This window comes from Pristiophorus japonicus, chromosome 5 (genome assembly GCF_044704955.1).
Source record: "Pristiophorus japonicus isolate sPriJap1 chromosome 5, sPriJap1.hap1, whole genome shotgun sequence".
NCBI classification, from domain to species: domain Eukaryota; kingdom Metazoa; phylum Chordata; class Chondrichthyes; family Pristiophoridae; genus Pristiophorus; species Pristiophorus japonicus.
In genome coordinates, this window is record NC_091981.1 from 223,150,484 (window position 1) to 223,163,351 (window position 12,868).

A 12,868-nucleotide genomic window follows, 5' to 3' on the forward strand; every position below is an offset into this window, starting at 1 on the left:
CAATTCCTTTTGTATTCTATCTGTTGGAAATCACAGAATTTAACAGCACAGAAGGACATCATTAGCCCTATCGGCCTGTGTAGCTGCCGCTCATGCCATTTACAAGCACTTTTCCATATCCTTTGGATTACATAAATTACCGATTTTGGCTTCATAGCACAGGGCAATAATAGAAAGCAGTTGGATAAATAATTCCTTTAAATTTATAATCTGTGATTCTGATGCAAACTTTCAACAAAAGTGAAATGGATTAGTGTGGCTTGGCAGAAATCTGAAGGTGTACAAATATTAATTTAAAAGCTAAAACAGGTGAAAAGTAATGAAACTAAGAGTAGTTTTTTGTTCATATCAAAGTAAGGGATGTCATTGCCGGGGAATGGAACAGTTTCCTATGTAGTGAGCCAGTGTCAGTATCAAGCACCCCCATGGCAGAACAAAGTTCCCGTGACTCTGCCCCAACAATGTGCCTTAGCCTCAATCTCCAAGGAACACTTGTTTTCCCCCTGTCTGCATGGCATTGCCAGTTAGTGACAAATTTGGGGGCAGTTTTGTGCTGTTGCCCCTTGTCCACTGTTATATTTTTGGTTCTTTCTTCTAAATATTTTCTTGTGTTCAATATCTCAGATCTCTACCATAGGCGAGCCCTAGCTCCCTATGATCCAGAGCCTGTCCAATATGTAGGAAATTTGTAATGAGCAGTATCTTCTAAGGAGGGATGGTTAAGTGTGTAACCACTACACATTTACAGAGTTGTCATTGTTTCATAAGAATTAGGAGCAGGAATGGGCTATTCGGCCCCTCGAGCCTGCTCTGCCATTCAGTAAGATCATGGCTAATCTTCTACCTCAACTCCACTTTCCTGCACTGTCCCCATGTTCCTTGATTCCCTTTAATATTAAAAAATCTATCGCTCTCCGGCTTGAATCTACTCAAAGACTGAGCCCCCACAGCCCTCTGGGGTAGAGAATTCCAAAGATTCACCACCCTTTGAGTGAAGAAGTTTCTCATCTCAGTTTCTGTGTACTTACCTATTGGATTAGTAAATATGTTGTAGCCTAAGCCACAACCTAGTGAAGTGTTACTGTAATCTCTTGCAAAGTTGAGAAAGATCATTTGAGGGCACAAAGTTGAGTAGTTGAAATATATTACTAAAAGTCTTCTGTTCAATCCCTGGGATCTGCAGTGTGAGCTGGACCTAACACCAGGTGCTTGAATATTAATTTTAATGTGGCAGTTTGGAGTTGACCATCTGTCTAATCTCTCTGTAGCCTATTTACCTTTTCTTTGATTGCTTCAAATGGACTATCCAATTTTCACAAAACTGAGAAATACTTTTTCCTTCACTCTTGATCATTTTTCTAATTAAACTTAAATATGTGTCTTTTAAACTCAAAGCACTACCAATCAAAAATATACAAAAAATCCACAATGCTTATATTTAAACTGATTGGCCATCACAAAAAGAAAAGAAGGCAACACCAGGATTCATTATAGAGATAAATACTTAACTTTTGTCATGGAGAATTAATGAGGAGGTTTTTTAATTTAAAAAAAAAAAGCATTTCTATCAATGATGTTCATTTCAACATTTTGTTGCAGACACGGGAATATCTAATTAGCTTGGATCCCAAAAATTTGACTATACTGGAACAAATTCAGAGCTGCTTGTTTATACTATCAATGGATGATGCCAGTCCCCATGTAACGCCTGAAGATTACTCTCAAGTGAGTGTATGAACTATCTATATACATGATTGTTTTTGGATTTTGCTGAATGGAGCTTCAAAATGAAAACCGATTGAATTGTTTGGGATACAGCAAATTCAGAAAAAGTACATCAAAAATCCCCTTTTGTCTTCATAGTTTTCTTGCCATTTCCCTGTGATTTCAGTGTGCCTCTAAAGTATGTGGGACTGAAATTGCCCTGTTCTACGCCTCCCATTAACACGTTCGGGGGCGCTAACCAGACGTGAAACTGTTTTCATCCTGGGGCCGAGTGGGCGCTACCGACTCCTGCAAAATTGCGCGGGAGCTAGCGGAGGAGCTGACACGGTAGCGCCTCAGGCTATTGCGCAACTGGCGATAACGTCATCGTCGTGAGCGGTGATCCCTTTTCGCCCTGCGGCAGAAACTGGCCAGCGCACTGCGAGACTGCCGGGTCGCGAACATTGCCGACATCTGCTCACGGGGCGGAAGGGAGGTGGGGAGCGCCGCACGCCGCCATTTTGTAGTTTTGCCCGACTCACCAGTCGGCCCGTTATGAGTCTTTATGGCGTGGCTGCCATTGTGCAGCCCGGCACTCCGTTTGGGTGCCGTCTGCTGCCTTGGCATCATGACACCCTGCTGGCCCAGTGGAGGCCATCAGAGGCCTGGCAAAGTGCGCAGCGGCCCTCCCCTTTAGCGGAAGGGAAGGGGCATTGAAATGCGTTAGCTCTACATGGAGAAGCTACATAGCGCTGTTGGGGTAAAAAGAAGACTTCTCTTCCTATGGACGGACTACCTGATATAGGTAATCGACAGCTAGCCCTTCGCCCGCAGTATAACGACCATGGAATCAAACAAACAAAACCTTAGGTTCAACCGGCTTTATTTCGAGCAACTGCAAGGGAAAGTTTAATTGTGGAACCTCCAAAATACAAGAGGTTTCAATTATAATTTATACAGGTTTGGTGAGGAGCTACCCTCGTACAAAATCATCGCTCGGTCTATTGCTATCAGCGGAGTTACATTGATTTGTCATCTCTTATCAGACTGGCTCTGAGTGGTACATGCAATTGTTCATCTCCCATCATATGTTAATTGTGTTTGTTCAGTGATTTGCACTTTGCCATAGTCTATATGACGCCTGAAGTAACTGCTCCAAAATATTGGCTTTCTTATCTCTTCCTCAGAGACTTCTAATCAAAATTGTAACTGCTAACTTCGGCTATTTTGTTGTGTTACTAAGGTTAAGGATGAATTACCCATACAGTTTTAATTTGTTATAAGTGTGCTATACCTACATAAGCAAGTGTAACATACAATAGGCAATTATAATCCATACCATCACCAATTTCTCAGACCCTCCTAATACTGATTAGTTCACTACCTTCGGCATTGTGTTCTGACCACCTATCTGTCTGCTCTTTGGCTGCTATATCCCTTACAGCGCTGACGAACACGCCAGGGTAGCGCCCCCGAACCCGCCCAACAGGAAGTGGAGTGCACGACATTGCGCTCCACTTCCTGTGAGGGGCGGTAACTGCAATTCCACGGCTGGGGTGGGACTTCCGCGCCAGACACAGGAAGTCCTGCCCCGACTTGGTTACCGCCCCCAAACGGGGTGCTGGGGAATTTCACCCTGTTTTTATATTGAAATGGGGTTTATATTGACTTAGCATATATGGTATTTGGATACTATACATATACACTAAGAAGCAACCCATATTGTGTTTTGATTATTTACTGCTTTCAGATATGTTTAGCAGCTCTAACTGGAAACCCAACTATACGATGGGGTGACAAGTCCTACAATTGCCTCAGTTTCGCCAATGGAACGTTTGGTTCAAACTGTGATGTAAGTGAGTCAGTCAAAGAATCTACTTCCTGATCTCCAGAACTTTCCATATAGCTTAAATCATATTGTTCCCTTTGTCATTGATTCTGACATGAATCATGATTTCTGGCCTATCTTTTCCTTTCTATCCTTTATCCATAGAATCATAGAATGGTTACAGCACAGAAGGGACCATTCAGCCCGTCGAGCCTGTGCTGGCTCTGCAAGAGCACTTCAGCTAGTCCCACGCCCCCACTCTTTCCCCGTAGCCCTGCAAAATCTTTTCCTTCAGGTACTTATACAATTCCCTTTTGAAAGCCATGATTGAATCTGCATTCACCACCCTTTCAGGCAGTGCATTCCAGATCCTAACCACTCGCTGCGTAAAAACAGTTTTTCCTCATGTCTCCTTTCGTTCTTTTGCCAATCACCTTAAATCTGTATCCTCTGTTTCTTGACCCCTCATGATTTTGAATCCATGCATCAGGGAGACAATACATCCTTCAGGGCTTGCATTTATGATCACAGAAGTGACTGCCTGCTCCTTTCATTATTGAATCTTCCATGACCACTCCATTTTGTACTTGACTCATTACCCCTTTCCCCCAAACCACTTACTGCACAGTGCCCTGGCATTACTCATGAATCCTCTCCCAAGTCACCATTCTCATCACTGTCATAGCTATCTAGCACTGATAACCTATCAATACTCATGAATCCTCTCCCAAGTCACCATTCTCATCACTGTCATAGCTATCTACCACTGATTACCTATCAAATGGCTTTAGAACCTCAGTACTTTCCAAATGAGTAGCATTTCTCTGATTTTTAGGCTGCGTAACATCATCAATGTGTTAAAACAGATGATTTATTTGATTCTGTTTTGTCCCAGCATTCTCCTTATGATGCCATGGTCATGGTTTCCATGTGCTATTACATTGATCAGACAGTCAAGTCAATGGAAGGGAAGTGGAAGGTATGTGAAGAAAAGAATGTTTTTCATCAGTTATACTTGGGATAATTTAAATTTTCCTTTGCATGTAACAGTGACGCTTCTAATGACAATTTTTTCCAGTTTCATATTATAACCACTTTTTATGATCTGTCAAAACTTTTACGATAAAGTTTTTCCTCATCCCTCCAATGATTTAGGAAACCTCACCCTCTGGAAATATCACTGGTGCCTTATGATTTTGTGAGCGAGAACTTGCATAACTACTCCCTGGGCACAACAAAGTGTAATTTGGCTGCTGATTACGTTTGAATACTGTCACATCAGTAACTTAAGTATTTTATTGTATTTTAAGCAAATAGATTTTCTTTTAAACATAGAAACATAGAAAATAGGTGCAGGAGTAGGCCATTCGATCCTGCACCAACATTCAATAAGATCATGGCTGATCAGCACCTCAGTACCCCTTTCCTGCTTTCTCTCCATACCCCTTGATCCCTTTAGCAGTAAGGACCATATCTAACTCCCTCTTGAATATATCCAACGAACTGACATCAACAACTCTCTGCGGTAGAGAATTCCACAGGTTAACAACTCTCTCAATGAGGAAGTTTCTCCTCATCTCGGTCCTAAATGGCTTACCCCTTATCCTTGGACTATGTCCCCGGTTCTGGACCATCCCAACATCAGGAACATTCTTCCTGCATCTGACCTGTCCAGTCCTGTCAGTATTTTATATGTTTCGATGAGATCCCCCCTCATTCTTCTAAACTCCAGTGAATACAGGTCCAGTCGATCCAGTCTTTCATATGTCAGTCCTGCCATCCCGGGAATCAGTCTGGTGAATCTTCGCTGTCCTCCCTCAATAGCAAGAACATCCTTCCTCAGATTAGGAGACCAAAACTGAATACAATATTCCAGCTGAGGCCTCACCAAGGCCCTATACAACTGCAGTAAGACCTCCCTGCTCCTATACTCCAATCCCCTAGCTATGAACGGCAACATGCCATTTGCCGCCTTCACCGCCTGCTGTACCTGCATGCAACTTTCAATGACTGATGTACCATGACACCCGGGTCTCATTGCACTTCCCCTTTTCCTAATCTGCCGCCATTCAGATAATATTCTGCCCTTGTGTTTTTACCACCATTTTATACTGCATCTGCCATGCATTTGCCCACTCACCTAACCTGTCCAAGTCACTCTGCAGCCTCTTAGCATCCTCCTCACAGCTCACACCACCACCCAGCTTCGTGTCATCTGCAAACTTGAAGATATTACACTCCATTCCTTCATCTAAATCATTGATGTATATTGTGAATAGCTGGTGTCCCAGCACTGAACCCTGCGGCACCCCACTAGTCACTGCCTACCATTTTGAAAAGGACCGATTTATCTCGACTCTCTGCTTCTTGTCTGCCAACCAGTACATTACCCCCAATACGATGTGCTTTAATTTTGCACACCAATCTCTTGTGTGGGACCTTATCAAAAGCCTTTTGAAAGTCCAAATACACCACATCCACTGGTTCTCCCCTGTCCACTCTACTAGTTACATCCTCAAAAAATTCTAGAAGATTTGTCAAGCATGATTTCCCTTTCATAAATCCATGCTGACTTGGACCTATCCTGTCACTGCTTTCCAAATGTGCTGCTATTTTATCTTTAATAATTGATTCCAACATTTTCCCCACCACTGATGTCAGGCTATAATTCCCTGTTTTCTCTCTCCCTCCTTCTTAAAAAGTGGTGTTACATTAGCTACCCTCCAGTCTATAAGCAACTGATTCAGAGTCGATAGACTGTTGGAAATGATCACCAATGCATCCACTATTTCTAGGGCCACTTCCTTAAGTACTCTGAGATGCAGACTATCAGGCCCTGAGGATTTATCAGCCTTCAATCCCATCAATTTCCTTAACACAATTTCCTGACTAACAAGGATTTCCTTCAGTTCCTCCTCCTCACTAGACCCTCTGTCCCCTAGTATTTCCGGAAGGTTATTTGTGCCTTCCTTCGTGAAGACAGAATCAAAGTATTTGATCAATTGGTTTGCCATTTCTTTGTTCCCCATGATAAATTCACCTGATTCTTACTGCACGGGACCTACGTTGGTCTTCACTGATCCTTTTCTCATCACATATCTACAGAAGCTTTTGCAGTCAGTTTTTATGTTCCCAGCAAGCTTCCTCTCCTACTCAATTTTCCCCCTCCTAATTAAACTCTTTGTCCTCCTCTGCTGAATTCTAAATTTCTCCCAGTCCTCAGGTTTGCTGTTTTTTCTGGCCAATGTATATGCCTCTTCCTTGGATTTAACACTATCCTTAATTTCCCTTGTTAGCCACGGTTGAACCACCTTCCCCATTTTATTTTTACTCCAGACAGAGATGTACAATTGCTGAAGTTCATCCGTGTGATCTTCAAATGTTTGCCATTGCCTATCCACCATCAACCCTTTTAAGTATCATTCGCCCGTCTATTCTTGCCAGTTCACATTTCATACCATCGAAGTTACCTTTTCCCAAGTTCAGGACCCTAGTTTCCGAATTAACTGTGTCACTCTCCATCTTAATAAAGAATTCTACCATATTATGGTCACTCTTTCCCAAGGGGCCTCACACAACAAGATTGCTAATTAGTCCTTTCTCATTACACATCACCCAGTCTAGGATGGCCAGCCCTCTAGTTGGTTCCTCGACATATTGGTGTAGAAAACCGTTCCTAATACACTCCAGGAAATCCTTCACCCCTTGGCATGGGTGGGTCTGATGCCGTCTGCTGCGATTCTTCTTCCCAAGAACTTGACCTCCGGCGCCAGGAAAACACACTTCGAGCGTTTCAACCTGAGTCCCACGCGATCCAACCGACTAAGAACCTCTTCCAGATTCTTCAAATGCTCAGTGGTGTCCCAACCTGTAACCAGTATATCGTCCTGGAAAAGCATGGTGCGAGGAATCGACTTTAGCAAGCTCTCTCTGTTCCCTTGGAAGATTGCCACGGCTGACCGAATCCCGAACGGCATCTGTTATAGATGAACAGACCTTTGTGCGTGTTGATGCAGGTGACGCCTTTCGAAGATTCCTCCAGCTCCTGCGTCATGTAGGCCGAGGTCAGGTCCAACTTGGTGAACATCTTCCCTCCAGCTAGTGTCGCAAATAGGTCGTCTGCCTTGGATAGCGGGTATTGGTTCTGCAGTGAAAAATGGTTAATTGTTACTTTATAGTCCCCACAAATTCTGACCGTGCCATCACCTTTAAGTAACGGGACAATCGGACTGGCCCACTCGTTGAATTCCACTGGCGCGATGATGCCTTCTCGCTGCAGCCCGTCCAGCTCAATTTCCACTTTCTCTCGCATCATATACGGGTGCATGACATTTTGAAAAGGGAGAGTGAACAGCCAGTTGTCGTGCATGTAGGTACCAACGATATAGATAAAAAACGTGATGAGGGCCTACGAGACGAATTTAGGAACCTAGGAGTTAAATTAAAAAGTAGGATCTCAAAAGTAGTAATCTCAGGATTGCTACCAATGCCACGTGCTGGTCAGAGTAGGAATCGCAGGATAGCTCAGATGAATACGTGGCTTGAGCAGTGGTGCAGAAGGGAGGGATTCAAATTCCTGGGACATTGGAACCGGTTCTGGGGGAGCTGGGACCAGTACAAACCAGACGGTCTGCACCTGGGCAGGACCGGAACCAATGTCCTAGGGGGAGTGTTTGCTAGTGCTGTTGGAGAGGAGTTAAACTAATATGGCAGGGGGATGGGAACCTATGCAGGGAGACAGAGGAAAATAAAATGGAGTCAGAAGCAAAAGATAGAAAGGAGAATAGTAAAAGCGGAGGGCAGAGAAACCGAAGGCAAAAAGGGCCACATTACAGCAAAATTCTAAAGGGGCAAAGTGTGTTTAAAAAGACAAGCCTGAAGGCTCTGTGCCTCAATGCGAGGAGTATTCGGAATAAGGTGGACGAATTAACTGCGCAGATAGTAGTTAACGGATATGATGTAATTGGCATCACGGAGACATGGCTCCAGGGTGACCAAGGCTGGGAACTCAACATCCAAAGGTATTCAGCATTTAGGAAGGATAGACAGAAAGGAAAAGGAGGTGGTGTGGTGTTGCTGGTTAAAGAGGATATTAATGCAATAGTAAGAAGGGACATTAGCCTGGATGATGTAGAATCGGTATGGGTGGAGATATGGAATACCAAAGGGCAGAAAACGCTAGTGGGAGTTGTGTACAGACCACCAAACATTAGTAGTGAGGTTGGGGACAGCATCAAACAAGAAATTAGGAATGCATGCAATAAAGGTACAATAGTTATCATGGGCGACTTTAATCTACATATTGATGGGCTAACCAAACTGGTAGCAATGCGGTGGAGGAGGATTGGAGGATTTCCTGGAGTGTATTGGGGATGGTTTTCTAGACCAATATGTCGAGGAACCAACTAGAGAGCTGGCCATCCTAGATTGGGTGATGTGTAATGAGAAGGGACTAATTAGCAGTCTTGTTGTGCAAGGCCCCTTGGGGAAGAGTGACCATAATATGGTAGAATTCTTTATTAAGATGGAGAGTGACACAGTTAATTCGGAAACTAGGGTTCGGAACTTAAGGAAAGGTAACTTTGACGGTATGAGGTGTGAATTGGCTAGAATAGACTGGCAAAGGATACTTAAAGGGTTGACGGTGAATAGGCAATGGCAAACATTTAAAGATCACATGGATGAACTTCAGCAATTGTACATCCCTGTCTGGAGAAAAAATAAAATGGGGAAGGTGGCTCAACCGTGGCTAACAAGGGAAATTAAGGATTGTCTTAAAATCAAGGAAGAGGCATATAATTTGGCTGGAAAAAGCAACAAACCTGAGGACTGGGAGAAATTTAGAATTGAACAGAGGAAGACTAAGGGTTTAATTAAGCGGGGGAAAATAGAGTACGAAAGGAAGCTTACAGGGAACATAAAAACTGACTGCAAAAACTTCTATAAATATGTGAAGAGAAAAAGATTAGTGAAGACAAACATAGGTCCCTTGCAGTTGGATTCAGGTGAATTTATAATGGGGAACAAAGAAATGGCAGACCAATTGAACAAATACTTCGGTTCTGTCTTCAAGAAGGAAGATACAAATAACCTTCCGAAGGTACTAGGAGACAGTAGGTCGAGTGAGAAGGAGGAACTGAAGGATATCCTTATCAGGCGGGAAATTGATGGGATTGAAGGCCGATAAATCCCCTGGGCATGATAGTCTGCATCCCAGAGTACTTAAGGAAGTGGCCATAGAAATAGTGGATGCATTGGTGATCATTTTCCAACAGTGTATGGACTCTGGTTCAGTTCCTATGGACTGGAAGGTAGCTGATGTAACACTACTTTTTAAAAAAAGGAGGGAGAGAGAAAACAGGTAATTATAGACCAGTTAGCCTGACATCAGTACTGGGAAAAATGTTGGAATCAATCATTAAGGATGAAATAGCAGCGCATTTGAAAGCAGTGACAGGATTGGACCAAGTGAGCATGGATTTATGAAAGGGAAATCATGCTTGACGAATCTTCTGGAATGTTTTGAGGATGTAACTAGCAGAGTGGACAAGGGAGAACCAGTGGATGTGGTGTATTTGGACTTTCAAAAGGCTTTTGACAAGGTCCCGCACAAGAGATTGGTGTGCAAAATCAAAGCGCATGGTATTGGGGGTAATGTACTGACGTGGATAGAGAACTGCTTGGCAGACAGAAAGCAGAGAGTCGGGATAAACGGGTCCTTTTCAGAATGGCAGGCAGTGACTAGTGGAGTGCCGCAGGGCTCAGTGCTGGGACCTCAGCTCTTTACAATATACATTAATGATTTAGATGAAGGAATTGAATGTAATATCTCCAAGTTTGCAGATAACACTAAGCTGGGTGGTAGTGTGAGTTGTGAGGAGGACGGTAAGAGGCTGCAGGGTGACTTGGACAGATTAGGTGAGTGGGCAAATGCATGGCAGATGCAGTATAATGTGGATAAATGTAAGGTTATCCATTTTGGGGGCAAAAACACAAAGGCAGGCAGAATATTATCTGGATGGCAGCATATAAAGGGGAGGTGCAATGAGACCTGGGTGTCATGGTTCATTAGTCACTGAAAGTGGGCATGCAGGTACAGCAGGCGGTGAAGAAGGCAAATGGTATGTTGGCCTTCACAGCAAGGGGATTTGAGTATCGGAGCAGGGAGGTCTTACTGCAGTTGTACAGGGCCTTGGTGAGGCCTCAGCTGGAATATTGTGTTCAATTTTGGTCTCCTAATCTGAGGAAGTTCTTGCTATTGAGGGAGTGCAGCGAAGGTTCACCAGACTGATTCCAGGGATGGCTGGGCTGTCATATGAGGAGAGACTGGATCAACTGGGCCTTTATTCACTGGAGTTTAGAAGGTTGAGAGGGGATCTCATAGAAACGTATAAGATTCTGACGGGACTGGACAGGCTAGATGCGGGAAGAATGTTCCCGATGGGGAAGTCCAGAACCAGGGGACACAGGATAAGGGGTAAGCCATTTAGGACTGAGATGAGGAGAAACTCCTTCACTCAGACAGTAGTTAACCTATGGAATTTCCTGCTGCAGAGAGTTGTTGATGCCAGTTCACTGGATATATTCAAGAGAGAGTTAGATATGGCCCTTACGGCTAAGGGGATCAAGGGGTATGGAGAGAAAGCAGGAAAGGGGTACTGAGGGAATGATCAGCCATGATCTTATTGAATTGCAGTGCAGGCTCGAAGGGCCGAATGGCCCACTCCTGCACCTATTTTCTATGTTTCTATGTGCCTTGTGGTGAATGGGTCGCACAGCGGGAATCAAATGGATCTGCACTTTTGCCCCCAAGGAGCTTCCAATGCCTGGCTCGAACAATGAAGGAAATCTGCTCAGAACCTGGGCACATGAGGCGTCGTCGATGGATGAAAGCGCTCGGATGTCGTCCCAGTTCCAGCGGATTTTTCCCAGCCAGCTTCTGCCAAACAGTGTGGGGCCATCCCCTGGCGCAATCCAGATTGGGAGTTAGTGTACTGCTTCATCATAGGAGATTTTGACTTCTGCACTGCCAATTACAGGGATCAGTTCCTTGGCGTAAGTTCTTAGCTTGATGTGAATCAAGCTAAGAACTTGAGCTTGGGCCTGTGTGCCAAAGGCCTTTTTGCTCATTATGGACAGCCTCGCACCTATGTCCAGTTCCATGTATACTGGAATTCCGTTCAGTTCAACTTTTAACATTATTGGTGGACATTTTGTTCGTGAAGGTGTGTACCCCATACATTTCTGCCTCCTCGGTTCGAGTCACCAATTCAGCCTGATCCACCGTGGATCGATCTTCCTCTGCAACGTGGTGGTTTGCAGCCCACCTGCACATTCGCTGGAGGTGTCCCATTGTTCTGCAGCCGTTGCACGCATAGTGCTTGAAGCGGCATTGATGGGCCGAATGATCACCTCCACAATGCCAACAGGGTATTAACTGCCTCGCATTAACGATTGATGGTGGACTCTGAGTTATCTGAAGTCGTGCAGCAGCCGGCGTGTACGTTCTGCCATGTATATTTCTGCTCGAACATAACGTTACTTTGTGCACAGTACTGATCGAAACCTCTTTATGCTGCGAAATTTGTTTGGTGGTGTCGCTCTTGGACATAAATGCCTGGGATATCATAGAAACATAGAAAATTGGTGCAGGAGTAGGCCATTTGGCCCTTCCAGCCTGCACTACCATTCAATAAGATCATGGCTGATCATTCACCTCAGAATCGTTATGGCTTTGCTCAGATTCGGAGTTTCAACAGTCAATAGTTTGCGAAGGATTACCTCATGGCCAATGCCAAGCCCCAAAAAAAGTCTCTCAGCATTTGCTGTAGGACTCCATCAAATTCGCAATGTCCTGCAAGGTGCCTTAGTTCGGCGACGTAGCTCGCCACTTCCTGGCCCTCCGACTGTTGACACGTATAGAACCGATACTGTTGAGGGGGATGACTCATCAGGGGAGGGCAGCAGCAGCCAAGTTCATGGCACCGTGGCTGGCTCTGCTGCACAGGAGGGCAGGAAAAAGAGTGGGAGAGCAATAGTGATTGGGGATTCAATGGTGAGGGGAATAGATAGGCGTTTCTGCGGCCGCAACCGAGACTCAGGGTGGTATGTTGCCTCCCTGGTGCAAGGGTCAAGGATGTCTCGGAGCGGGTGCAGGACATTCTAAAAAGGGAGGGAGAACAGCCAGTTGTCGTGGTGCACATTGGTACCAACGACATAGGTAAAAAGAGGGATGAGGTCCTACGAAATGAATTTAAGGAGCTAGGAGCTAAATTAAAAAGTAGGATCTCAAAAGTAGTAATCTCGGGATTGCTACCAGTGCCACGTGATAGTCAG

General features: G+C 44.5%; 1 protein-coding gene across 1 annotated transcript in view; it reads left to right on the forward strand.

Moving 5' to 3' along the window:
* crot (carnitine O-octanoyltransferase) overlaps positions 1-12,868 on the forward strand; it is a 95,030-nt gene that overhangs the window by 56,873 nt on the left and 25,289 nt on the right. The window contains exons 8-10 of the mRNA XM_070881340.1: positions 1,600-1,725; positions 3,455-3,556; positions 4,428-4,511. Of these exons, the coding sequence (XP_070737441.1) occupies positions 1,600-1,725; positions 3,455-3,556; positions 4,428-4,511 (312 nt within the window). The remainder of the gene's footprint in view (positions 1-1,599; positions 1,726-3,454; positions 3,557-4,427; positions 4,512-12,868) is intronic.